This window comes from Mytilus galloprovincialis, chromosome 10 (genome assembly GCF_965363235.1).
Source record: "Mytilus galloprovincialis chromosome 10, xbMytGall1.hap1.1, whole genome shotgun sequence".
NCBI lineage: Eukaryota > Metazoa > Mollusca > Bivalvia > Mytilida > Mytilidae > Mytilus > Mytilus galloprovincialis.
In genome coordinates this window covers 451,429-478,821 of record NC_134847.1, presented here as the reverse complement: position 1 = coordinate 478,821, position 27,393 = coordinate 451,429, and the positions used below count along the sequence as shown (strand labels likewise).

Genomic DNA, 27,393 nt, shown 5'->3' with positions numbered 1-27,393 from the left:
TCACAGTTTTACACGAGGGAAATACTTTCCTTAAAACTAAGACAATAAGTCACAGCTTCACACGAGGGAAAACCTTCCCCAAAACTAAGATTAGGAATCTCAGCTTTACACGAGGGAAAACCTTCCATAAAACCAAGACAAGGAATCACAGCCTTACACAAGGGAAATACCTTCCTTAAAACTAAGATTATGAATCACAGCTTACTACGAGGGAAATACCTTCCCTAAAACTAAAATTAGGAATCACAGCTTTACACGAGGGAAATACTTTCCTTAAAACTAAGACAAGAAATCACAGCTTCACACGAGGGAAAACCTTCCTTATAACTAAGATTAGGAATCTCAGCTTCACACGAGGGAAAACCTTCCTTAAAACTAAGATTAGGAATCACAGCTTCACACAAGGGAAATACTTTCCTAAAAACTAAGACAAGAAATCACAGCTTCACACCAGGGAAAACCTTCCTTATAACTAAGATTAGGAATCTCAGCTTCACACGAGGGAAAACCTTCCGTAAAACTAAGATTAGGAATCACAGCTTCACACAAGGGAAATACTTTCCTAAAAACTAATACAAGAAATCACAGCTTCACACGAGGGAAAACCTTCCTTAAAACTAAGACAAGAAATCACAGCTGTACACGAGGGAAAATCTATCCTGAAAACCAAGATAAGAAATCGCAGCTTCACACCAGGGAAAACCTTCCTTAAAACCAAGACAAGAAATCACAGCCTTACACGAGGGAAATACTTTCCTTAAAACCAAGACAAGAAATCACAGCTTCACACCAGGGAAAACCTTTCTTTAAAACTAAGATTAGGAATCTCAGCTTCACACGAGGGAAAACCTTCCTTAAAACCAAGACAAGAAATCACAGCTTCACACCAGGGAAAACTTTTCTTAAAACCAAGACACGAAATCACAGCTTCACACGAGGAAAATACTTTCTTTAAAACTAAGATAAGGAATCACAGCTATACCCAAGGGAAATACTTTCCCGAAAACCAGGTCAAGAAATCACAGCCTTACACGAGGGAAATACTTTCCTTAAAAGCAAGGCAAGGAATCTCATATATACACAAAGGAAATAAAATTGAGAATGGAAATGGGGAATGTGTCAAAGAGACAACAACCCGACCATAGAACAGACAATTAAAATTAGGAATCACAGCTATACACAAGGGAAATAATTTCCCGAAAACCAGGTCACGAAATTACAACCTTACACGAGGGAAATACCTTCCTTAAAATCAAGACAAGGAATTACAGCTTCACACGAGGGAAATGCATTCATTATATTCGAAAGAAAAATGCCTTCCTTAATCAAGTAATTCAAGCTATACTAAAGGGAAATGCCTCCTTAAGAATTCTGGTCATACATGAATGAACTACCTTCTGATCAAGGGATTCCAGGTATACACGAGGGAAGTGACATCTTTGATTTTATTTTTGAACAGCTTTTAATAATAAAAAAAAACCGTACTTGATATCAATACAAAAAGAGAAAGGACTGATCTAAATTTCGCTTCACCTATTCATGTATTTGGTACAGATAGGATTTACTATGACAGCAATATCTGTCATTTAGATGAACATGATTAATGTTCCTATATATTGTATATCATGAAAATGATGAGATTACATTGTGAGCAAATGGGAATTATATTGATACATATGTGTTGTCAACTTCTGAATGATAACAATCAGATTTATGCAAGTTTTATATTTAATGACTAAATGCATTGAATAAATTTGTGAAATAAGTTTTTCCTCCAGATTCACACGTTGATGTTATCGCGTCTTTTCGTAATTAAACGTTATAAAGATGTGTTGAAGTAGATGTTATTGAATTACTGAGTTTAACATACTTAAGATCGTACATCCTATTATTACTATATAGTGTTCACGTTTTACTATGGCTATAGAGTATGATGCACTACTACAGAAGATTGGGGGATTTGGGAGATATCAGAAAGTTCTTCTGGTTGTATTATTCTTTCCTGCCATTTTCGATGCTATGCAAGGCTTTCTTCCGAACTTCATTTTAGCTGAACACAAACACAGGTAAGAAAAGATATGTGAATACACGTAAATGTAAATATAAGTCATTGTATGCATAAATTAATAATACCTTCAACGCACAAATTTAACCTGTAGCTTAAGAGACATTCCACAATATAAAAAAACAATTACACATTATAACTTTCCAAACAGAATTAATAATAAAGAAGCTCGACGATCTTCAGTCAAAATTTAATCACTAAATCGCTGTAAATTTATAATTTATATAATGTTAGCTGACTATTCTAATTGTTGATTTACCTCCCTTGCAAATGAATTGTATATAGCGACAGAATAGTTTGAAATCAGGAAAATTTGAGACGAAAGAGAGAAACGGTTGAAGAACGTTAAAAAACATTAAAAGGATGGGATAAAAAAACAACAACCACAGCAGTTAAAGGTTGAAAAATGAAGTGTGAACCTATCATTGTTCACCATTGTTGTAATACCTGTGGACAAAACATATTGAAAAAGGAGGTTTGAAGACGACAAAACGTATTTTTACTCACATTTTTTCGTTAAACGTACAGTTGGAGAGGTTAGTCAAGCGGGGAGGACACGATAAAGCTAACACCGCCACCGTATATATTTCGATTTTGAAATGTATATATGTTCCGGACCATATGAGTATTTGGACCATACGCGTATGGTCATGACCATATGGGTATATACTCATATGGTCGGGGTAATTAACACTGTGTTATAGTTTACTTTTAATCCCTTCATATAAGGTATGACCGTTCATTAAAAAGATGCTATCATATAGGTAATTTTATTATTATAGACAGACAATATTATAATAAAAAGATAAGCTAAATTAAAATAAGAAGTTTCACATAGTTAATTTTACTTAATTTTAAAATTTATAGTAAACACATTTTATACCGAAGGTCATTACCGATGGTCATTACCGATTTGTTATTACGAGTGAATGGCAATATGTTAACTAAAAAAAATAAATTCCTAAAATTTCTTAATGAACTGTTACATAAGAAGTCACTGGAAAGTAACATACTATTAGTTTATTTAAGTTGTGTTGTGAATATGGTGTATTGTAGTAATTTTTCGATATTTGAGCTAGATCTAGAGCTTTTTAAAAACACCGTAGACTTCAGAATGGTCAAAGACCTCGATATCACTGTACGCAGCTACAAAAAGGCTTGTTTTTCACTCGAAAACAAAATGTGTAAATGAAAAGGATAGTGCAACAATTTCTTGAAAATGCAAATAAGCTGTGATACCGTGTGGAAGTGCATTTCACCAAAGCCTACATGCACGAATGTAACTAGCGATAAAAACTAACTATGGCATCAATATTTAATTTTTACGCAGTTTTTGGATTTTAAAATTAAAAAAATGTCATGTTTTAAACCATCACTGTTTTTTTAGATAACGTTTTTGTATTATTGAAACGTTTATAATGTAATTTAAAAAAAAATATAGAACTATATGGTCCAAATACTCGTATGGTCCGGCCCGTTAATAACCAAATGAGTATTATACCCATATGGTCCTGCCATACGCGTATGGTCGGACCATATGAGTATACGCATATGGTCATGACCATATGCGTATGGTCCAAATACTCATATGGTCCGGAACATATACATTTTTTTTCTTGATTTTGATCTTTCAGTTTCTAACGTAAACTCTACACAAACATTTACGACAAAAGAGACTATTTTCATTCCCTCTTGAACTTGTTTCTTGCACCCCTTACAATGGCGATTATCTTGCGCAACACTTAGCCTTTCTGGTGTCTCTATTGATGTTTTAGATTTTAATGAACGTAAATTACTAGTAAAACTGGTTAAATACAAATTCTGGGATTTCGTAGCAATTTGTTCCTTCAAACTTTCAACAAAATTTTTATAGATACAAAAACTTGATTTGAAATTATGTTGGATATTTAGAATTATAATCACAAGCGGCAAATAGCACATTTCAATTTCTACGGTACTGTTATGAATAATGTCAATAAATTCAGTAACGAGCTATTTTTAGTTACATATCCTTTGAATATACTTTTTTTAAAAGATATTATTTTAACACCATAGTAAGATCTTTAAATATGGTCTTTATCGGAACTGACATTAATTTTGTTTGGTCACTTTTTAAAAATTTATCCGCCTCCTTGTTTGAATTTATCTTCAGGTTGCCGCTGTTTGTTGTTTATCATATTGTTTTTCTCATTATTGTTTTGTCATATAGTAGGCCGTTGGTTTCTCTTCATTTTTTATTTTTACGTTTAGAATAAAAGGAATAAGTGCATTTTTTAGTTTCCATATAAAATCAGATTCGAAGTGAATTAACAGTACAATTAGTCCTGACCATCTGTTTCAAAAAGTATGAATAGAAAAACCAAACCCAGGGGAGGTTAAAAAGGAGATGAAACGGTTTAAATCTTCTATTCATCGACGTGTTTCTCAAATCCTAGGTTTAATTCCTCTATTCATCAATATGTTTCTCAAACCCTTGGTTTAAATCTTCTATTCATCGATGTGTTTCTCAAACCCTGGGTTTTATTCTTTCATTCATCAATGTCTTTCTAAAACACTGGGTTTAAATCTTCTATTCCTCAATGTTTTTCTCAAACTCAGGGTATACATTTTCTATTTATCAATGTCCTTCTCAAATAGCTAGGTTTAAATCTTCTATTCATTAATGTGTATCTAACAAAAATGGGTTTTAATCTGCTATTCATCAATTAAAATGTATTTCTCGAAACTTTGGGTTTACATCTTCTATTCATCAATGTGTTTCTCAAACCCTAGGTTTAAATCTTCTATTCATCAATGTCTTTTTCAAAGCGTTGATTTACGTTTTCTATTAATCAATGTGTTTCCAATACCCTGGGTTTAAATGTTTTTCATCTACTAGTATGTGTTTCTCTAAACCCTGGGTTTAAATCTAACTTAGTGAAAATAAAGCTCATCATTATTATTCTGAAATATCTTACCTGTTTAAGGGTTATTCCTTTATTAAAGAGTATAGAATACTAATGAGAGTCAGGAATAAATAGAATAATAATAGTTTCAAAGTATAGAAACAACTTCCCCTACAGTGATTTAAGTGAATTTTTCCAGGCATAAGAACTGGTCTTCTGATTTATGTAGTTAAAACTCACCAAATATTAGTTAAGGGTTACTCTTTTTATTATACTATAATAACTTTATCAAAGGAAAGATTACTTAGGCCGCATATCTTTCTAACCAAAATTTTGTAAACCTTGTGTCGCGTTTGTTGTTGTTTTCTAAACGCTACAAAAGTAGAAACAAATGCATCGTTTAATAAGTTTTGATTGACCCTGTTTGAACTTTCAATAATGCATGCACATGTTGTTGGTAACCGATTTTTAACAAATGTAGAAACAAATACTTCGTTTAATCAGGTAGTAGTAAGAAACAAATGTAGCTTTTGTACTAACAAACGACAAATGACAAACTGCAGACACATTTTTATCGTTTGCATAGTTTGTCAAAGTTTATGTAAACTTTGCAAACGTATGTTTGAAAGAAATGATCAAAACATGTTCGCGCTTAGCCGTTTGTATCGTTTGTGTAAGAAAAAAATGCACTCTAAATTAAGAGTGCATTTGTTTCTAACCCGAAATTTTGTCATCGATGACTATCGTTTAGACAATTGACAAGCTTTGGTAAATACAATTACTATCCATTAGCCTCCCACCCCGACAATATCAACTGGTCTTGACAAAATTAACTGGTCCTTACAATATCACCTGATCCTTACAATATCATGTGATACCGACAATATCATCTGATACCGACAATAAAACCTGGTCTCGACAATAAGTGTTTGGGCCATAAACTTCGACTGTATTTAAACATCGGTAACCTAATGTTGCATTCATAACATCCTGTTACAATTAATTAGAAGTAGATGGTTCTTTATTATCGAGTTTAACATACTTAAGGTTTGAAATTAAAGTATAATTTTATCATGAATACGTTTTATTATGGCGATCGAATATGATTATTTTAACAGAAGCTTGGAGTTTTGGTAGATATCAGAAAATTCTTTTGGCTGTTTTAGTTTTTCATGCAATTTTCAATGCGTTACAATTTTTCTTCCAAACTTCATCTTAGTACAGGTAAGAATAAAACATAATATTCACGCAAATGTAATTTTAACTCATTCAATTAAAAAAATCATTAATTTCTTGCTGAACAAGGCATTCCATGAAGGGGAGAGGATGGATGCTGGGGAGTTTAACACCATAATACTAGCAGTTACACATTAAATAGCATTATGAATTTCCTACCAAAAAATGGAGGTTTGATAAACAATATAAAACGTACTAAATGAATAACATTACAAAGATTGTTATAACACATTAACAATAATACACATTGTATGAAATACATGTCTCTTCACCTGAAGTCACGTGATTCCAATAAGTTTTAGGTCACAGGAAAGTAGTACAAACATTGGAGAAATTTGTCTTCATAAGTGTTATAGTATGTATATATAAAGAAAGTATAAAGAATGTAACAGTTGTATACCGCTTTTTAACAGTCATAATTCGATTAAGCAAAAACAAATCCGGGTGACAAACTTAAACCGAGGGAAACACATCAATCAAAAGCGGAAAACAACGTTACAACAGCAACACTGAACTGCAACAAAAGCAAACGCCAAACATATATAGAAATGGACTGTAGTTAACAACTGTCATTTAAAATGAGTGATTTTTTTTATCGTTTATAGTAATATAAGATTCGTAAATTAAGAGATTTTCAGTAGATTTGCAGTTTGTTTTTGCCAAGAATATCTTTGGTAAAACATAGTTCAGCATAGTGTATATTTAGAATCGTTAAGTAAGAAAATTTAAGAAGATACTTTTATTAGATAGTTTGGTTTGTCACTGTTAAATTTGATAAAAGAAAAGAGTACTTTGACATTTCTGATTTTTTTTTTATATGTAGATCTTATGAACTATGAAATATATGAAAATTATGAATTTGTGATGAACATAGTAATTATTTGATCATTATAATGATTTAGATGTAAAATTCCAAATGAACAAGACAGCTATGAACGAAATGTTACACATCATTCAGTCTACAATGTGTCAAAATGTTCAGTACAATACAATGGAACAAGTCAAGAGTGCACAGAATGGGTTTACGATCAATCCATTTTTACAGACAGTTTGATATCATCAGTAGGTATATGAAGTGTATTTACTTAATTCACGATTAAAGAAGAGATGCCACACTCATATAGTGTGCATTGTTCTCAGTCTCTCTAAATAATCCACAGACCTCAATATAAAAAACCCAACATATCCTTATCTTGTATAATCAATATTCTGAAAGGACCCTGTAGACCATTCTCCAACTTTCTAAGCTGCAAAACCTCTTATAAATAATATATAATGTCCAGAGTAATGCCTTATCACTAATTTAATAACGTATTGTGTCATTTGTCTTTGTGAAGGCTTATTTCACGTCCTAGTGAACATATCACCCTTATTGCCTCCATGACTTGTTATGATGGGAGAGACAAGAAGACAGTATTGTGGTATAAGTCGTGGTATAGATAGCCTGACTGGGTACAGGATATACAAAACACCTTAACCAGGAATAATTCACCAAAACAATACTTTATCATTTCGTCCATTCCTTTACGGTGGTAAACAATGTTTTCATCTTCATGCACTACTTACAGATTGGTCTGTATGTTTGCACATACTGGCCTGAACTCGGCTGTTTTATCATTTTGGGGACTATTGAGCATGCATAAAGATTGTGTACACTTTTATCATTCTGATATTATTACCAATTTTCTCATGATTGTGTATTTTGTCATTGGTTTCATTATTTTGAACTGTTATATTTTACACAGTTGAACATTGTATGTGATGAAAAAGAATGGCGTGAACACTTAATTCTAGCAGCCTTATTAGGAATGTTCTTTGGAAACATTGGTAACAATTTGATGTCTGATTTGTAAGTGTACGTAGTTATGGATAGATAATGAACTTTAATGACCATCTTGCTATGATGTTTGTAAGACGGGTATAGTGTAAATGTGATGGCCTTTTTGCATTGAGAGGTTGTTATATTAAGTAATTTGTCGATGCTAAAATCTGGCAAATCGATTCTAAAATAACAAATCAAGATAAAAAAAACTGAACTTCAAAAGGTGGGAGACCGGTAGTGTAGTGAGCGTTCCCGGCTAAGCGTACATCATCCACCATGCAAATTTACACTCGGTGAAATTACTGATTATAAGAATCCTGGGTATCTAAAGATATAAGATCACAAAAACATGTCACTAGCGAGTTGAGACAACGACAAATCGTACCGATCAACCAATTCGTGCTGGTTATTTAAAACAAATTTACGTAATAATTGAAATATGGAAACATCTTATTATAGTGCAGAGGGTAATTTACTTCTGAGAAAGGGATGTTTACAATTGGAAAGTGGAAATCATCACCTTTGGTATATATGCCAGTTCGAAGTCGCCTATCAGTGTTATTTTCTGTTATGTTTGATCAGGTATGGAAGAAAATTAACAGTATGTTTAGACCTTATAATATACACTATTGGGAGTGTACCACTACCATGGACGGAAAACAGAATAGCTCTGCTATTCCTCAGATTTCTTGCAGGCGTAGGTGGAGTAGGATATTACCAGATCGCTTTTATTTTAGGTAAAGTATAAATCATATAAACAACAGTCCACTGTAGTGAACGATGTATTATTAACCGATGTCGTAAACGAAAAGATTAATGGTACAGCTAATAGAAGTCCATTTGTCTGAGAACTAGTCGTTAAAACGGGTCTGCTGTACTCATAATGTTTGACATTTCTACCTGTTATGTCAGTTTGTTTTGATTGCACATTGTTATCAATATAATGGAAATCTTTGCGACTGTCGTGCAGGTCTAGCTAGATTTAGTTTAATCCATCATTTTCTAAGTGAGGAAATGTCTGTACCAAGTGAGAAATATACTAAAGTAAAAGATGGTTTCCGTTCGTTTGATGTGTTTGAGTATAGATTTTGTCATATGATGAGCGACTTTCCGTTTTGATTTTGCTTGGATATTGGTATTTTTGTTATTTTACTTTTATACCGAAAACATAAAGAATATCACTGGTCTTTAAACGACTTCCGGGCTTTCGGTTTTGGTCCAAAAAGGTGTAAGAAAAATGATGTGTGTATTTCTTTGAAGGCGCCGTCCGAAGTGAGAGACATTTAAATGGGTTGAAAACCTTTGACATGTACCATTATCCGAAAATGTTCATATTGATCTAGCATGAATTTTCCTATCGTTTTGTTTATCCTCAGTCACATTTGGTTGTTATTTGAAGTAATTGGTTAATAAAGGTGTCATAATATGTTTTTTTTATGAACTCTGTATAATGTCTTCGCACAGTAGTATTGACTGTGTCTTTAGCCAATATCTCTAACTTCGATCCAATACGACTGCAATTGAACATAATACGGGATTGTTATGAAAACAGCCATTTAATAACACTATGTTGAAACTCATTATAAACCTTGAAAAACAGAATTGCATGAATTTAAAACGGAGAGAGACCAAACAAATGAAGTGAACGTCAATCTCCGCATCAACCGAAATTCAGACTCATCATTTTCCAAACCATACATTACATATCATGTTCATTTGGATGACTCAAGAATAAAGAAAAACAAAATTAATCGTTAAAGTAATTCAGAGGAGTAAATGGAAAATTGCTAGGAAATCTTACCATATATATATTAATAACGTGGTATTTTAGCCAATGGGACGACTTTCCACCTAAGAACAAAATAACGTGGTATTATAGCCAATGGGGCGACTTTCCACCTGAGAACAAAATAAAGTGGTTATATAGCCAATGGGACGACTTTCCACCTGAGAACAAAATGACGTTAAACTAAATCAAAATTTGTTTGTTCCAGACATCACCGGTAATATCTAAAAATCAGAAAATGCAAATTGTACATATTAAAGATTTTTTTTCTGTAGGAACGGAACAAGTATCCCCTCAATACAGAGTGGCTGTGAATTTTCTGGAGCATTTTATATTTACAATAGGCCAGTTTATTCTATGTCTTGTGGCGTATTATCTACGCGATTGGCATTACTTAGCTATGGCATGCGGATTACCTTTCCTTGTCACTATATTCCATTGGTTGTAAGTATAAGAATGACTTTTTTAATCCATGGAAATGTAAAATCATGTACTCTTTCTTATTACAGGTTAAAAGTAAAAGATAGTCATAACTTTTCACATGTACAGCCTGCCATATCAACTGATTTCTTATGAAAACTGCACTAATAAAAACTTTATAGTATTATAAAGTATATGTAAAGCAGTTCCCCATCAAAGATAAGATTATTAACAATTGAAATAAGACCGCATCTACATGTCAGACAACCACAGTCACAAATTAAATCAAAGAGGAAGAGAGTATAGGCATTGTGCGTACGATTTAATAATATACCAAGGTATAAACGTTCAAGATCATAACCAGAATGACACTTTATTAATATACTGCGCACGATAAAGGAACCCCTTACCCATTTCTCTTCATCACCTGATGAATTGTTACCAAATTTTGATGGGGAACTGCTTTACATGTACAATAGTCCATTTACCAATTACCGATTTGATTCTGTTTTTACACACTTTTTAAACAAATTACTTCCCTTTGTTAATTCAGAGACTTATTCTATACCGGACAAAAGTGGCTTTTGCCAATGCAAAGTATGATAAGTTGAAAGTTATGTATCGGCGGTTTAACTTATTTTTCATGAAAAATAACTTGTAGTTACAAAAGTATTTAGCTAAACAACAAATTAATGTAATTAAAAGACTTGAAAAACTTCAAGGTTACTCACATTACGCACAGGTAAATTTGCTCTTTCCCCTAGCTTTCCACTGTCGATAAACATTTATGTTCCTCATAAGGGAGACAACAACAAAAGGGATCGCTAATTACAGGGTCAATTTCGGGAATTGGCAAATAGACTATTCTGACATAAAAAAAAAAAAAGATTCCGACTTTTACACGTACAATACTGAAATAAGAATTATCTATTCAGACACGTTATATGTACAATGCTGAAATAAAATGAACGGTTCACTCCTTAAATGAACAAGTTAATATAAGAGGTAAATAATTGCAATATTGTAACGACAATAATATTGTGAGTTCCCTTTACTTTTCCAGTTTTATTTACGAATCACCAAGATGGTTGTTAGCTAAAGGAAGAACAACAGAAGCATTAGAAATTCTGAAGAAGGCAGCAAAGATGAACAAAGTAGAATTTGATTTCGAGTCAGATGAAATAAGAATCAACAAAGAACATGCTGAACCGTTTCTTAAATCTTTTAAAGCTTTATTTGGCTCCTTCAGGCTGGTTAGACGTTTACTTATTCTGGCATTCTGTTTGTAAGTTGTCAATTCGTCTCCTTCAGGCTGGTTAGACGCTTACTTATTCTGGCATTCTGTTTGTAAGTTGTCAATTCGTAATAACTGTACATCTGACTTAGAAAGGTACTTAAATATAAAAAAAATATTTATTCCATAATTTTTCAACTCTTTTGGCTTAATATTTGATTTAATAGAAAACAAAAATTGGAATTATTAATTAATGGAAATCAGTGTATGTAAAGTGCGGATCCTAAAATACCATTTTCACTGTATATGCCATGCATTTCTGATGTACAATGGTAAATAAACAGACGAAAAAATTATGATTTTTGAAAAAAATGAAGAAAATTGTTCTCATGTACTATATTTAGTAATAAATAATACAAGTTATACAAAATAAGAGATGGGAACGGGTTTTTAACGCGCCGAGAGCCATCCATACGTGAAATTTATACCGAAGAAGCTGAATATTTAGGACGTTTTACGAACAAATCGTGCAGGTGATTCAAAAATAGCAGGGAAGATGTAGTTGCAAACAAATATTCATTACAACACAATTATTAATGTTGTATAACGTAGAATAGCTTTTGTTATTCAGTTTGCCCATATTGTATTGAATTCCACTATGCTGCTATCTTTATGCGAGTCATGTTTACTGTTGAATAATGATACTTTACTTTCATTTTCACTGTAGAGCGATTCATTAGTATTGTATATGCGGTGCATTTTCACTGTATGAATTTTATTAATTTTTATGCATTAAATTCCAAATTCAGTCGACTTGCACAAACAATAGTTAAAGTAAGAAAAGGATTTGATAGTGCTGACTTTGAGATGAAAAGTTTGATTGAACACTCCAATAAATTCAATAGAATTAATATTCATTTCAAATAAAACACATCGTTGTCATAATATAACAATATGTGGATCATTTCAGAGTTGAAAGTGTTTCTTAGATTAATGCAAAATATTTTCAAATGCAGGCCAATTTGATAAAATTCATGTTTCTGTAGTAGTCATTATACGCATGTGCAAACAAATTTTTACATTGGATTTCGAGTATGGGTCTATTTACCAATCAGAAGAAGCATGTCATAGAATTTTTTATAATTCATCAGAATCTTTATTTTAAGTGTAGTTATATTTATCCAATGCATTGAAACTTCATCACTGAATACGTACATCTCGCATGTCTATCGAAATAGAATGGGATAAAAACAACAATACTTTCTAATATTTTTTTTATAAATCACTTCTTGACCAATTTCAATGAGGTTTTGAAGTAAGATTTTTGATTTTGGGTACGGTTTTAAATTGGCCCATAGGGTCCAAAATAAAATTTGAGGTTCTTTGGTAGACTGAATCCATACATGATTGTGTTTATTATTATTTTATTTTTATTTTTGGCCCATTTAACAAGTTTGTGGGGTCCAAACTGTCAAGAAATAAATTCTTTTGGAATTCAACAACAGTTGAATATTTGGGGTACTATGGAATGCTGAATCTTATCTTATCGAAATGGTCCACATTGAGGCCCAAAGGGTCCGAAATTCAACTTTTTTTTGATTTCATCAAAAATGAAGTCTAGCTTGAATGTTGTGTACATACTTACCCCAAACTGTTCAGGGTTCTACCTCTGCGGTAGTATCAAGGGTGCTGTACAACACGTACATCATGTTCCAATGCAACTTTATCAGTATACGTTTTTGACAGATAAAGTTTGTCCTACACAACTTGACTTGCATTTCAAGCTTTAATGACTTTGGATAATTATATGTCACATTGTCGTTTCATTTTATACAGTAAAGAACATGCAAGCAACAATCGAGCTAAAAACTATCTTTCCTTCAGAAAATGGATGTTGAGGCATTTGGGGGCTCAACAATAGGGGAGGCAAGTGAAGATGAATCACAGAAAAAAGAAAGAAAGTTAAGGAGGGGTCTTCATACCAATGCACGTATTGTCCTTTCAAGACAAAATGGGTAGATAGTTTTCCTAGGCATAAGAAGATCCACACTAATGGGTTAAACAAATGTGACCAGTGTGAATTAAAATTTTAAGACTTCTCAATAAGCATAACAACTGATAGCATGGAGAAAGCCTGATTTGTACTCATTGTTCCAAACACTTCAAAAGCAGAACTGGGCAGTGGCGGATCCAGAACTTTTTTGTAAGGCGGGCCCGATGGCTGACCTAAAAAGGGGGGACGGGGCTCAAGTCATGCTTCAGTGATTCCCTATATAATCAACCAAATTTTTCCAAGGCCCCCTGGATACGCCTATGCTGGCATAGCTTACCATATGAAGAAAGCAAAAGGAACTTTTAATCACATCTGCTCGTTTTATAGTAAAACATTAAAAATGATGACCACAGAGATCGAACCCTGAACAGTTGGGGCAAATTTGGACATAATATTAAAGCTTGATACTATCTGAATTTGGATTGTGATCAAATTTATGACGTTATACAGGTTTCTGACACAAGGTAAATGTGGTCGAAGATCTTAAATCGTATGCGCAATACTGTGCTGTCAACGTATATTTGTTCCACCTAACAGAAGTTCCAATGGAAACTTTGTTATAAACATTGTCATAATATCTATTCCTGTTGGAACAAATATTCTATAACATTTATTCCGTTAGGAACATATATTGTAATATTTCTTCCTGTGGAAATAATATCCCAGATTATCTTTTCCTTTTGAAACTTATATTATGAAGGAACTTCTATTCCGTAACGGTGCAACTGAAGATTTCTTCCCGCCCATAACATTTTGTTTTCCTTCTAGGATAAATAACCATCAAACCAAATCCCACTCTTTCCTTTCTGGTAATGAACCTTGTAGTACAATTTTAGAGAGGTCCATACACTTGAACACAAGATATTGTCTGGAAACTAGAAAAATGTTTGTTTTGCTATTTCTTTTGCCCCTAATTTCTGCATGTTTGGGGCAATTATCCCCGAACAAAATCCCAGTCTTCCATTTGTGATAATGCTAAAATGATCCAAAAACGTCAAACAAGTAATTATCCGGAAACTACAAACATGATTGGTTGTTGTCCCTTTTTGTTCCTTCATTCCTAAACTGTTAGTACCATAACCCCAAAATGAAACCTAACATTCTACTTGTGGTATTGAACACTGTGGTACAATTTCAGAATAATTTAAATTCTTAAACACAATTTACTATCCTAAAACTAAAAACATGCTTCTTTTATGCCCCTTTTCGTAAACGGTTGGAACCATCATCCCCAACATTATCCCAACCTTCCTTTTGTGGTATTGAACCTTCTTTACAATTTAGAATCAAATTCATAACAGTGTGTTCGACGGTAAAACGTTTGTTAGTAATTATACTGAAAAATTCACCTGTAAATTGTTTGTCGTTGGCGATGATTTTATGCTCACTCAGTCTATCGGAGGCCTTCCAGTGGGGATTTAAATAATCACTTGTTAACACATTTTGATACATAAAATAAAACTTTCTTTTCACAAATCATTTAAGGAATTTGTTTTAAATAATTTTTTTACCATCACTTACTACAGTTTCACTTTTAAGAATGATAATGTTCAGATCTGATATCAAATAATAATGATAAAAAAAAGTTTATTCATTGTAAAAATAACCCCAAAAAACTTTTAAGTAATGGGGACCCGCGTTATTTCACAAAATATCTTATTGATTAAGAGAACAAAATTTTGTTGTTGTTATAAACCATAAATCGATCCGTTTATTCAGATATTTGTCAATTTGCCTTGGCTCTTCAATTCCAACACACAACTTCTCACGAAATTGGTATTTTTCTTACAAAAATTACATTCATGTGATGTATTCTTTTGATGGAGAATGAATGTTGCACCTTATTTTATTTTTGTCGTTTTTTTTGGTGTGCGTATCATTGACGTATAAGACAACCTGACTCCCCTTTATTCAAATTTAAAAACATACGAGATGGCATTCATGACAAAATAACTAAATTAAACTTACAGCAGAAGAAAGATAATTAACATCGCTTTTATAGTCCATAAATATCGAAGTGAAAGTGGTCTTTTTAAAAATTATGTTAATTTATAAAGGAAACAACAAACAAAATAGTTCGAGTATTTATATTGGAAAAAGTAACGGTGTGTAAATTATAACAATTATTTTATTTCAATTGAAAATCAAACTGTTGATTTTTTTCCGCTGCGAGCAATTTTTTACTTTTGGTCGCATTTGAAATTCAATAAATCTTGTATTCTTGTTGGAAGTTGCACTGTGTAGTTTATACTCTTGTATTTTTTAATGCCACACAAATCCAACACAGACAAAAAAATGCTAGGTTTAAGAAATAATCGATACAAACTATACTTAATTGTAGTTTTAACATGGGTAGGCATTATATTCATGATTATTTTTGCCCGAGCGATATCGAAAAACTATTATAAAAAGTGTACTAGTTCAGTGAAAATGTACGTCATACTTAACTCCTAAACAAATAAATGAACAAAAATTAACAAACATACAAGACTTCCAAAGGCCTGAGGCTCCTTACTTGGGACAGGAGGAACAAATGCGTCCTGTATGATTTTGTAAAAAAAAAATGCATCTTTTAAAAATAGTCGAAAACAATATTGTCTGTCCAATGGAAAAGTCGAGGCCCAAAAAAATGAACGGTGCATTATAGAAACATAGAAGCTGGTTGCAAAAGTTGACGACAAGATCTATTTACAACTTGAGTATGGCCTTATACTATTAACATGAAATAAATATATGTATAGCAATTCCCTTGATACGAAAGATCTACATGTTGTCTTGGGCTTGTTTTGCTCTTTGGTTGGGTTGTTGTCTCTATGACAATTCAATTCTTATTCTTATCATAGATATAACTGCATGTAAAAATAAGAATATGTGGTGTGATAGACAATCATACACATTCTTTCCAGGGACCAACAGGCGTTAGCAAACTATAGGTCCCCGTATGGTCTTCAACCATTAGCAAAATACACACTTTGTAGAATTAAAGTTCCAAGAGGTCTTGGCATGTAAAAAAGACACGAAAGTTGAGAGAGAGAAAAAAAAATAAGGATACCGCATGAAAATTGGAAAATGGTCCGCAATATTACTTTAGTCAACTCACTAAGTTGAAATTAAGACCTGGCGAATTTTAGCCTTTTCAATGGATGTGATGTATGTTTAAAAAAAATCATGGTTTGTTTAGACATTTAATTCAAGTCTTGGTTTTAAATCATATGCAAGTAAGTTTAAAGTCATTTAAAACAAATTATCACTCACAGGAAGACGTCAAATCCATCAACAAAAGAAAAAAAAAATGAATAGACGACCTATAACGTACAGAATATCATGGATGTGTTCGGGCCGTATGAGTATTTGGACCATACGTGTATGGTCCGGAACATATTTTATTTGCGATCACAAAATGCACGAAGTCGTCTATTTCTATGTAAATTAGGTCGATTTGAATATAAATAAGATGAATGCGTTTCTGTTGCAAAGTGTTTTTCACAAGTATAGTAGCAGTATAGCAGACCAGTTTTACCAATACAATACCGTAAATGCATGCAACTTTCACAAGGTTTAAAATAACTTTCTTATTTTCCAATAACTTTCAAGTACGAAAAAGTCAGGGCAGAAGTATATTTTGTCTATATGTTATGTATTTGCACAACTTTTGAAAGTGGATTATGCATTCGTTCTAACATTTTTTTTTAGACCAGATAAAAGTTAAAAGATGACATTATTCGACAATCGCAATTGTTAAGTTGCTTTAACGTCCGAAAAGATAATCAATCAACACATGCATTGCAACTTTTAAAGCCAGTAGGTCATTCTTTTTTCAAAACACAAATTCCTGATTAGTATTTCGAATTATTTTATTTAGGCGTTGAGAACCTTTGGTGACCCCACAGTTTAAATGTCTATACTAAGGACGTCGTGAGCAATGGGCGTTATAAACGAACGTTCACCTAATTTGTCCCAGTCAATGGGATATTAAAGTGCGCCAATCAGTGTCCACAGCCACACTGTTATGAATTCGATTCTATATAGATCCATTTACTTAAATTAAAGTTGATCGGAAACCAAATGGGTCTTCGGACGACGCAGACGATAACGACATCATAGCAATATACGAACCGGAAAAAAAAACATTGCGGGGAAACATTTCAGTTTACTGTTCACACATGTCAATACATAGCCAGTTTCTATAGACATATACAAGTTATGAATAGATATAAGTATTAAAGTAATCAAATAAGTTTTTCATTTGTTGCAAGTTTAATTATTACATAAATCTACAATAAAAATTCATCGCATTTTCGAAAATTCTACATCAGAAATGAATGCCATACAGTGATAATTCATCGCATCTATAGTGAAAATGGATCGCTTTTAATAACTGATATCCTATGTTATGTTGCTTTTATTACACATATTTGAACTTTAATACTGTTATTTTACATCAAAAAGACACATCATAATGAAAATATGTTAAAATTTAGTTTCAAATCAATTAATTTGGTATTTTCAAAACGTAAACAAATAAAGTTTTCCCATGATCCTTTATTCTACAATGAACATACTCGCATACAACAGTGAAAATGAACTGACTGGATTCGCACTTTATATACACTGGAAATAGCATACAAATAATTAAGTCATACAGACACGTTAATTTATTTATTCAGATGCCAGACCGTTTATATTCAAATATATATAATTAGTCCTTCGGGAAAGTAATAAATAAATGAAACTCCGCTCTTATTCTTTTCGTTTTCAGATGTTTATAATAACGACGGTTAATTTTTGCGTAATTACGGAAAACTATTTTGGTGAAAGATCTTTTTCAAATAGTATAATTGAACTTAAAAAATACACTTTCGTTGACAAGAAGAAAGTGTTCAGTGCATTACACAAACTTAATGTATATTTGACAGAATCAACATGTTGATATTTCTACCACTATTCAAAAATGACAAAGATGAATCCATCTTAAATGTTCAGTTGTCCGGCAGGAACCAAAACCTGAAATGACACGATTCAGTTTTAGGGTATTAAATTTACGCAAATGTTTGTCGAGTTGCGTTTTTACTTTTTTATGTTATTAATACATGGATTTTATTCAGTGTGTGAATATATAAGCCTAGATCAATTCAGTTTTTGAGTTAATCAGTTCTAGATAACACATAAAAAAACCGGCTACTCAAATATTTGTTTTATACTTTTGATTCTCAACCAAACCAAATTGTTTCGTTTTCAAAAATTAAAATCACAAAAATATCGAACTCCGGGGAAAATCAAAACGGAAAGTCCCTCATCAAATGGCAAACGCAAAAGCTAAGACTCGACTTTTTTAATCTCCAGGATACATTCAAGCATATTACGCATTCATATATCAAAGTGTTAAATTAGGCTACACATGTAGTTTCGTCAACATGGTCTATCTAAGTAAAAATATAGGTAACAAAATTTTGACGGACTAATCACATTCAATGATTGATCATTTTTGCTTTTTTACAGTGCAAACAGAACATTTCATGCATGTTTAGGTCTAGGACAACATGCAATAAGGGCTCAACCGGGATGATAAGCTTGACATTGAATATGCCACTTGAAAATGTGGTAAAAATTGAGCCTTGCAACAGGCCACCTACAAATTTACAAAAAGTTGTTGCAATGATTCGTTCATAGCAAGGCATCAGAGTTTACGTTTTTATTTTTGACCGTTAAAACTGCGAATTTTTACTAGTCAATTGGTGGCCAAACGTTTTAAATAGATTATTCTGTGGTTTAAAGAAGACCAAGAGATTACCTCATTTTTATGCCCTAGTTCATGTTCAATTGCATTCAAAATGTTACAATTTTATCAAAATGAAGATGTGCATATCATATGAGAATTGTGTTGTATCTTTTTAAGGCTTTTTCATTATATTTAGTACTAAAATAAACATAATGGTTTACTTTTATAAATTGTTACTTGGGTGGAGAGTTGTCTCATTGGCACTCATACCACATCTTCCTATATCTATTTTACTTAATTCCCCCTAGTACATTAAACAATAATTCTACTTTACTTTCAGTTTTGCTGTTAACCTGACTTATTATGGGATAAGCTTGAACATTGGAATTCTGGGAGGGAATATTTATATCAACTTTGCTATTTCTACGCTTATGGAATTGCTTGGTGTAACGTTTTCACTCATCACGCTGAACAGATTTGGTAGAAAGAAGATGCATTGTATATCATTACTGATTGGCGGGACTAGTTGTCTATGTACTATATTTACATCATTATATGCACCCAAAGGTAACGTCGTCAAACCGTTTGGTTCTTACTATTTAAGTTCAATGTACACATATTTATTATCTTTACTTGTACTCTTTACATATTAATGAACAACCATTTAATATATCAGCCTTTATTTGTACCAGACCAACGCACATATATTTCTAATCTTAGTTTCTACTCTTTCCAGATCAAGGAACAGACGTTTATTGTCTTAACATTTACTCTTAACATATTAATGAACAAACGTTTATAAGATAAGTTTTTACTCCTACTGGATCAACGAACACATATTTATAATCATAAATTTTACAGAACACCAAAAAGACATTTACAATCTCAGTTTTCAAATCGCACCAAGTCAATGAACACACATTAATTATACTAGCGTTTTGCTCTCTCCAGATAAACGAACAAACCTTAATTTTCCTAGCGTTTTGCTCTCTACAGATAAACGAACCAAGATTAATTTTCCTAGCGTTTTGCTCTCTCCAGATAAACGAACAAACATTAATTATACTAGCGTTTGGCTCTCTACAGATAAACGAACTAACATTAATTTTCCTAGCGTTTTGCTCTCTCCAGATAAACGAATTTTCCTAGCGTTTTGCTCTCTCCAGATAAACGAACAAACATTAATTATACTAGCGTTTGGCTCTCTACAGATAAACGAACTAACATTACTTTTCCTAGCGTTTTGTTCTCTCCAGATAAACGAACAAACCTTAATTTTCCTAGAGTTTTGTTCTCTCCAGATAAACGAACAAACATTAATTTTCCTAGAGTTTTGTTCTCTCCAGATAAACGAACAAACCTTAATTTTCCTAGAGTTTTGTTCTCTCCAGATAAACGAACAAACCTTAATTATACTAGCGTTTTGCTCTCTCCAGATAAACGAACAAACATTAATTTTCCTAGCGTTTTGCTCTCTCCAGATAAACGAACAAACATTAATTATACTAGCGTTTTGCTCTCTCCAGATAAACGAACAAACCTTAATTTTCCTAGCGTTTTGCTCTCTCCAGATAAACGAACAAACCTTAATTTTCCTAGCGTTTTGCTCTCTCCAGATAAACGAACTAACATTAATTTTCCTAGCGTTTTGCTCTCTCCAGATAAACGAACAAACCTTAATTTTCCTAGCGTTTTGCTCTCTCCAGATAAACGAACAAACATTAATTTTCCTAGCGTTTTGTTCTCTCCAGATAAACGAACCAACCTTAATTTTCCTAGAGTTTTGCTCTCTCCAGATAAACGAACAAACCTTAATTATACTAGCGTTTTGCTCTCTCCAGATAAACGAACAAACATTAATTATACTAGCGTTTTGCTCTCTCCAGATAAACGAACCAACCTTAATTTTCCTAGAGTTTTGCTCTCTCCAGATAAACGAACAAACATTAATTATACTAGCGTTTTGCTCTCTCCAGATAAACGAACAAACATGAATTATACTAGCGTTTTGTTCTCTACAGATAAACGAACAAACATTAATTTTCCTAGCGTTTTGCTCTCTCCAGATAAACGAACAAACATTAATTTTCCTAGCGTTTTGCTCTCTCCAGATAAACGAACCAACCTTAATTTTCCTAGAGTTTTGCTCTCTCCAGATAAACGAACAAACATTATTTATCCTAGCGTTTTGCTCTCTCAAGATAAACGAACCAACATTAATTTTCCTAGCGTTTTGCTCTCTCAAGATAAACGAACCAACATTAATTTTCCTAGCGTTTTGTTCTCTACAGATAAACGAACAAACATTAATTATACTAGCGTTTTGCTCTCTCCAGATAAACGAACCAACCTTAATTTTCCTAGAGTTTTGCTCTCTCAAGATAAACGAACCAACATTAATTTTCCTAGCGTTTTGTTCTCTACAGATAAACGAACAAACCTTAATTTTCCTAGAGTTTTGTTCTCTCCAGATAAACGAACAAACCTTAATTTTCCTAGCGTTTTGCTCTCTCCAGATAAACGAACAAACATTAATTATACTAGCGTTTTGCTCTCTCCAGATAAACGAACAAACATTATTTATCCTAGCGTTTTGTTCTCTACAGATAAACGAACAAACATTAATTATACTAGCGTTTTGTTCTCTACAGATAAACGAACAAACATTAATTATACTAGCGTTTTGCTCTCTCCAGATAAACGAACAAACATTAATTTTCCTAGCGTTTTTCTCTCTCCAGATAAACGAACAAACATTAATTATACTAGCGTTTTGCTCTCTCCAGATAAACGAACAAACATTAATTTTCCTAGCGTTTTGCTCTCTCCAGATAAACGAACAAACATTAATTTTCCTAGCGTTTTGCTCTCTACAGATAAACGAACTAACATTAATTATACTAGCGTTTTGTTCTCTACAGATAAACAAACAAACCTTAATTTTCCTAGAGTTTTGCTCTCTCAAGATAAACGAACAAACATTAATTTTCCTAGCGTTTTGTTCTCTACAGATAAACGAACAAACCTTAATTTTCCTAGAGTTTTGTTCTCTCCAGATAAACGAGCAAACCTTAATTTTCCTTGCGTTTTGCTCTCTCCAGATAAACGAACAAACCTTAATTTTTCTAGCGTTTTGCTCTCTCCAGATAAACGAACAAACCTTAATTTTCCTAGCGTTTTGTTCTCTACAGATAAACGAACAAACATTAATTATACTAGCGTTTTGTTCTCTACAGATAAACGAACAAACCTTAATTTTCCTAGCGTTTTGCTCTCTCCAGATAAACGAACAAACCTTAATTTTCCTAACGTTTTGTTCTCTACAGATAAACGAACAAACCTTAATTTTCCTAGAGTTTTGTTCTCTCCAGATAAACGAACAAACCTTAATTTTCCTAGCGTTTTTCTCTCTCCAGATAAACGAACAAACATTAATTATACTAGCGTTTTGCTCTCTCCAGATAAACGAACAAACATTATTTATCCTAGCGTTTTGTTCTCTACAGATAAACGAACAAACATTAATTATACTAGCGTTTTGTTCTCTACAGATAAACGAACAAACATTAATTATACTAGCGTTTTGCTCTCTCCAGATAAACGAACAAACATTAATTATACTAGCGTTTTGTTCTCTACAGATAAACGAACAAACATTAATTTTCCTAGCGTTTTGCTCTCTCCAGATAAACGAACAAACATTAATTATACTAGCGTTTTGCTCTCTCCAGATAAACGAACAAACATTAATTATACTAGCGTTTTGCTCTCTCCAGATAAACGAACAAACATCAATTATACTAGCGTTTTGTTCTTTACAGATAAACGAACAAACCTTAATTTTCCTAGAGTTTTGCTCTCTACAGATAAACGAACCAACATTAATTTTCCTAGCGTTTTGCTCTCTCCAGATAAACGAACAAACATTAGTTTTCCTAGCGTTTTGCTCTCTCCTCTCCAGATAAACGAACTAACATTAATTATACTAGCGTTTTGTTCTCTACAGATAAACGAACAAACCTTAATTTTCCTAGAGTTTTGCTCTCTACAGATAAACGAACCAACATTAATTTTCCTAGCGTTTTGCTCTCTCCAGATAAACGAACCAACCTTAATTTTCCTAGAGTTTTGTTCTCTCCAGATAAAGGAGCAAACCTTAATTTTCCTAGAGTTTTGCTCTCTACAGATAAACGAACAAACCTTAATTTTCCTAGCGTTTTGCTCTCTCCAGATAAACGAACAAACATTAATTATACTAGCGTTTTGCTCTCTCCAGATAAACGAACAAACATTAATTTTCCTAGCGTTTTGCTCTCTACAGATAAACGAACTAACATTAATTATACTAGCGTTTTGTTCTCTACAGATAAACGAACAAACATTATTTATCCTAGCGTTTTGTTCTCTACAGATAAACGAACAAACATTAATTTTCCTAGCGTTTTGTTCTCTACAGATAAACGAACAAACCTTAATTTTCCTAGAGTTTTGTTCTCTCCAGATAAACGAGCAAACCTTAATTTTCCTTGCGTTTTGCTCTCTCCAGATAAACGAACAAACCTTAATTTTCCTAGCGTTTTGCTCTCTCCAGATAAACGAACAAACCTTAATTTTCCTAGCGTTTTGCTCTCTCCAGATAAACGAACAAACATTAATTTTCCTAGCGTTTTGCTCTCTACAGATAAACGAACAAACCTTAATTTTCCTAGAGTTTTGCTCTCTCCAGATAAACGAACAAACATTAATTATACTAGCGTTTTGCTCTCTCCAGATAAACGAACAAACATTATTTATCCTAGCGTTTTGTTCTCTACAGATAAATGAACAAACATTAATGATACTAGCGTTTTGTTCTCTACAGATAAACGAACAAACATTAATTAGACTAGCGTTTTGCTCTCTACAGATAAACGAACAAACATTAATTATACTAGCGTTTTGTTCTCTACAGATAAACGAACAAACATTAATTATACTAGCGTTTTGCTCTCTACAGATAAACGAACCAACATTAATTTTCCTAGCGTTTTGTTCTCTACAGATAAACGAACAAACCTTAATTTTCCTAGAGTTTTTTTCTCTCCAGATAAACGAACCAACCTTAATTTTCCTAGAGTTTTGTTCTCTCCAGATAAACGAGCAAACCTTAATTTTCCTTGCGTTTTGCTCTCTCCAGATAAACGAACAAACCTTAATTTTCCTAGCGTTTTGCTCTCTCCAGATAAACGAACAAACCTTAATTTTCCTAGCGTTTTGTTCTCTACAGATAAACGAACAAACATTAATTATACTAGCGTTTTGTTCTCTACAGATAAACGAACAAACCTTAATTTTCCTAGCGTTTTGCTCTCTCCAGATAAACGAACAAACCTTAATTTTCCTAGCGTTTTGCTCTCTCCAGATAAACGAACAAACATTAATTATACTAGCGTTTTGCTCTCTCCAGATAAACGAACAAACATTATTTATCCTAGCGTTTTGTTCTCTACAGATAAACGAACAAACATTAATTATACTAGCTTTTTGTTCTCTACAGATAAACGAACAAACATTAATTATACTAGCGTTTTGCTCTCTCCAGATAATCGAACAAACATTAATTATACTAGCGTTTTGTTCTCTACAGATAAACGAACAAACATTAATTTTCCTAGCGTTTTGCTCTCTCCAGATAAACGAACAAACATTAATTATACTAGCGTTTTGCTCTCTCCAGATAAACGAACAAACATTAATTATACTAGCGTTTTGCTCTCTCCAGATAAACGAACAAACATTATTTATCCTAGCGTTTTGTTCTCTACAGATAAACGAACAAACATTAATTATACTAGCGTTTTGTTCTCTACAGATAAACGAACAAACATTAATTATACTAGCGTTTTGCTCTCTACAGATAAACGAACAAACATTAATTATACTAGCGTTTTATTCTCTACAGATAAACGAACAAACATTAACTATACTAGCGTTTTGCTCTCTACAGATAAACGAACCAACATTAATTTTCCTAGCGTTTTGTTCTCTACAGATAAACGAACAAACCTTAATTTTCCTAGAGTTTTTTTCTCTCCAGATAAACGAACAAACCTTAATTTTCCTAGCGTTTTGCTCTCTCCAGATAAACGAACTAACATTAATTATACTAGCGTTTTGTTCTCTACAGATAAACGAACAAACCTTAATTTTCCTAGAGTTTTGCTCTCTCAAGATAAACGAACAAACATTAATTTTCCTAGCGTTTTGTTCTCTACAGATAAACGAACAAACCTTAATTTTCCTAGAGTTTTGTTCTCTCCAGATAAACGAGCAAACCTTAATTTTCCTTGCGTTTTGCTCTCTCCAGATAAACGAACAAACCTTAATTTTCCTTGCGTTTTGCTCTCTCCAGATAAACGAACAAACCTTAATTTTCCTAGCGTTTTGCTCTCTCCAGATAAACGAACAAACCTTAATTTTCCTAGAGTTTTTTTCTCTCCAGATAAACGAACAAACCTTAATTTTCCTAGCGTTTTGCTCTCTCCAGATAAACGAACAAACATTAATTATACTAGCGTTTTGCTCTCTCCAGATAAACGAACAAACATTATTTATCCTAGCGTTTTGTTCTCTACAGATAAACGAACAAACATTAATTATACTAGCGTTTTGTTCTCTACAGATAAACGAACAAACATTAATTTTCCTAGCGTTTTGCTCTCTACAGATAAACGAACAAACATTAATTATACTAGCGTTTTGCTCTCTCCAGATAAACGAACAAACATTATTTATCCTAGCGTTTTGTTCTCTACAGATAAACGAACAAACATTAATTATACTAGCGTTTTGTTCTCTACAGATAAACGAACAAACATTAATTATACTAGCGTTTTGCTCTCTCCAGATAAACGAACAAACATTAATTTTCCTATTGCTTTGCTCTCTCCAGATAAACGAACAAACATTAATTATACTAGCGTATTGCTCTCTCCAGATAAACGAACTAACCTTAATTTTCCTAGAGTTTTGCTCTCTCAAGATAAACGAACCAACATTAATTTTCCTAGCGTTTTGTTCTCTACAGATAAACGAACAAACCTTAATTTTCCTAGCGTTTTGCTCTCTCCAGATAAACGAACAAACGTTAATTTTCCTAGCGTTTTGCTCTCTACAGATAAACGAACAAACCTTAATTTTCCTAGCGTTTTGCTCTCTCCAGATAAACGAACAAACATTAATTATACTAGCGTTTTGCTCTCTCCAGCTAAACGAACAAACATTATTTATCCTAGCGTTTTGTTCTCTACAGATAAACGAACAAACATTATTTATCCTAGCGTTTTGTTGTCTACAGATAAACGAACAAACCTTAATTTTCCTAGCGTTTTGCTCTCTCCAGATAAACGAACAAACATTAATTATACTAGCGTTTTGCTCTCTCCAGATAAACGAACAAACATTAATTTTCCTAGCGTTTTGCTCTCTACAGATAAACGAACCAACATTAATTTTCCTAGCGTTTTGCTCTCTCCAGATAAACGAACAAACATTAGTTTTCCTAGCGTTTTGCTCTCTCCTCTCCAGATAAACGAACTAACATTAATTATACTAGCGTTTTGTTCTCTACAGATAAACGAACAAACCTTAATTTTCCTAGAGTTTTGCTCTCTACAGATAAACGAACCAACATTAATTTTCCTAGCGTTTTGCTCTCTCCAGATAAACGAACCAACCTTAATTTTCCTAGAGTTTTAACAGTCTCCGGGACAAGTTTGCAATTCCGCTGAGTGCAAAAGTTGTCACCTTAATTTTTGGAGTTAAGTCAAAACAAAGTTGATAACTTGGTTGGTATTGGTTCCCTGATATTTGTCCTAAAATTTTTTGGATCTAGCACCACTGTTGAAAAAGTTATGCCCCTTTTTTCAACAATTTCCTCAGAGGAAAAGTACTTTTCCTCAAGGGAAATCAAATTTCCCTGAAGGAAAAAGATTTTTCCTCAAGGGAAATTGTTTTTTCCTCAAGGGAAAAAGATTTCCCTTAGGGAATTTGCTGCATAATTATTTCCTTTGAGGAAATTCTATTTCCTTTGAGGAAATTCTATTTCCTTAGAGGAAATTCTTTTTCCTTTGAGGAAATTTGCAGCTTCAAATTTTCCTTGGAGGAAATACTTTTTCCTGTGAGGAAATTTGTA

At 32.8% G+C, this 27,393-nt stretch overlaps 1 protein-coding gene across 1 annotated transcript in view; it reads left to right on the top strand.

Annotated features, from left to right (window-relative positions):
• Positions 1-1,867: 1,867 nt before the first annotated feature.
• The window catches only part of LOC143049616 (organic cation transporter protein-like), a 57,221-nt gene continuing 31,695 nt past the window's right edge, over positions 1,868-27,393 (top strand). Inside the window, exons 1-7 of the mRNA XM_076223212.1 lie at positions 1,868-2,066; positions 7,089-7,248; positions 7,932-8,035; positions 8,591-8,745; positions 10,070-10,238; positions 11,278-11,499; positions 19,561-19,787. Of these exons, the coding sequence (XP_076079327.1) occupies positions 1,918-2,066; positions 7,089-7,248; positions 7,932-8,035; positions 8,591-8,745; positions 10,070-10,238; positions 11,278-11,499; positions 19,561-19,787 (1,186 nt within the window). The 5' untranslated portion in view covers positions 1,868-1,917. The remainder of the gene's footprint in view (positions 2,067-7,088; positions 7,249-7,931; positions 8,036-8,590; positions 8,746-10,069; positions 10,239-11,277; positions 11,500-19,560; positions 19,788-27,393) is intronic.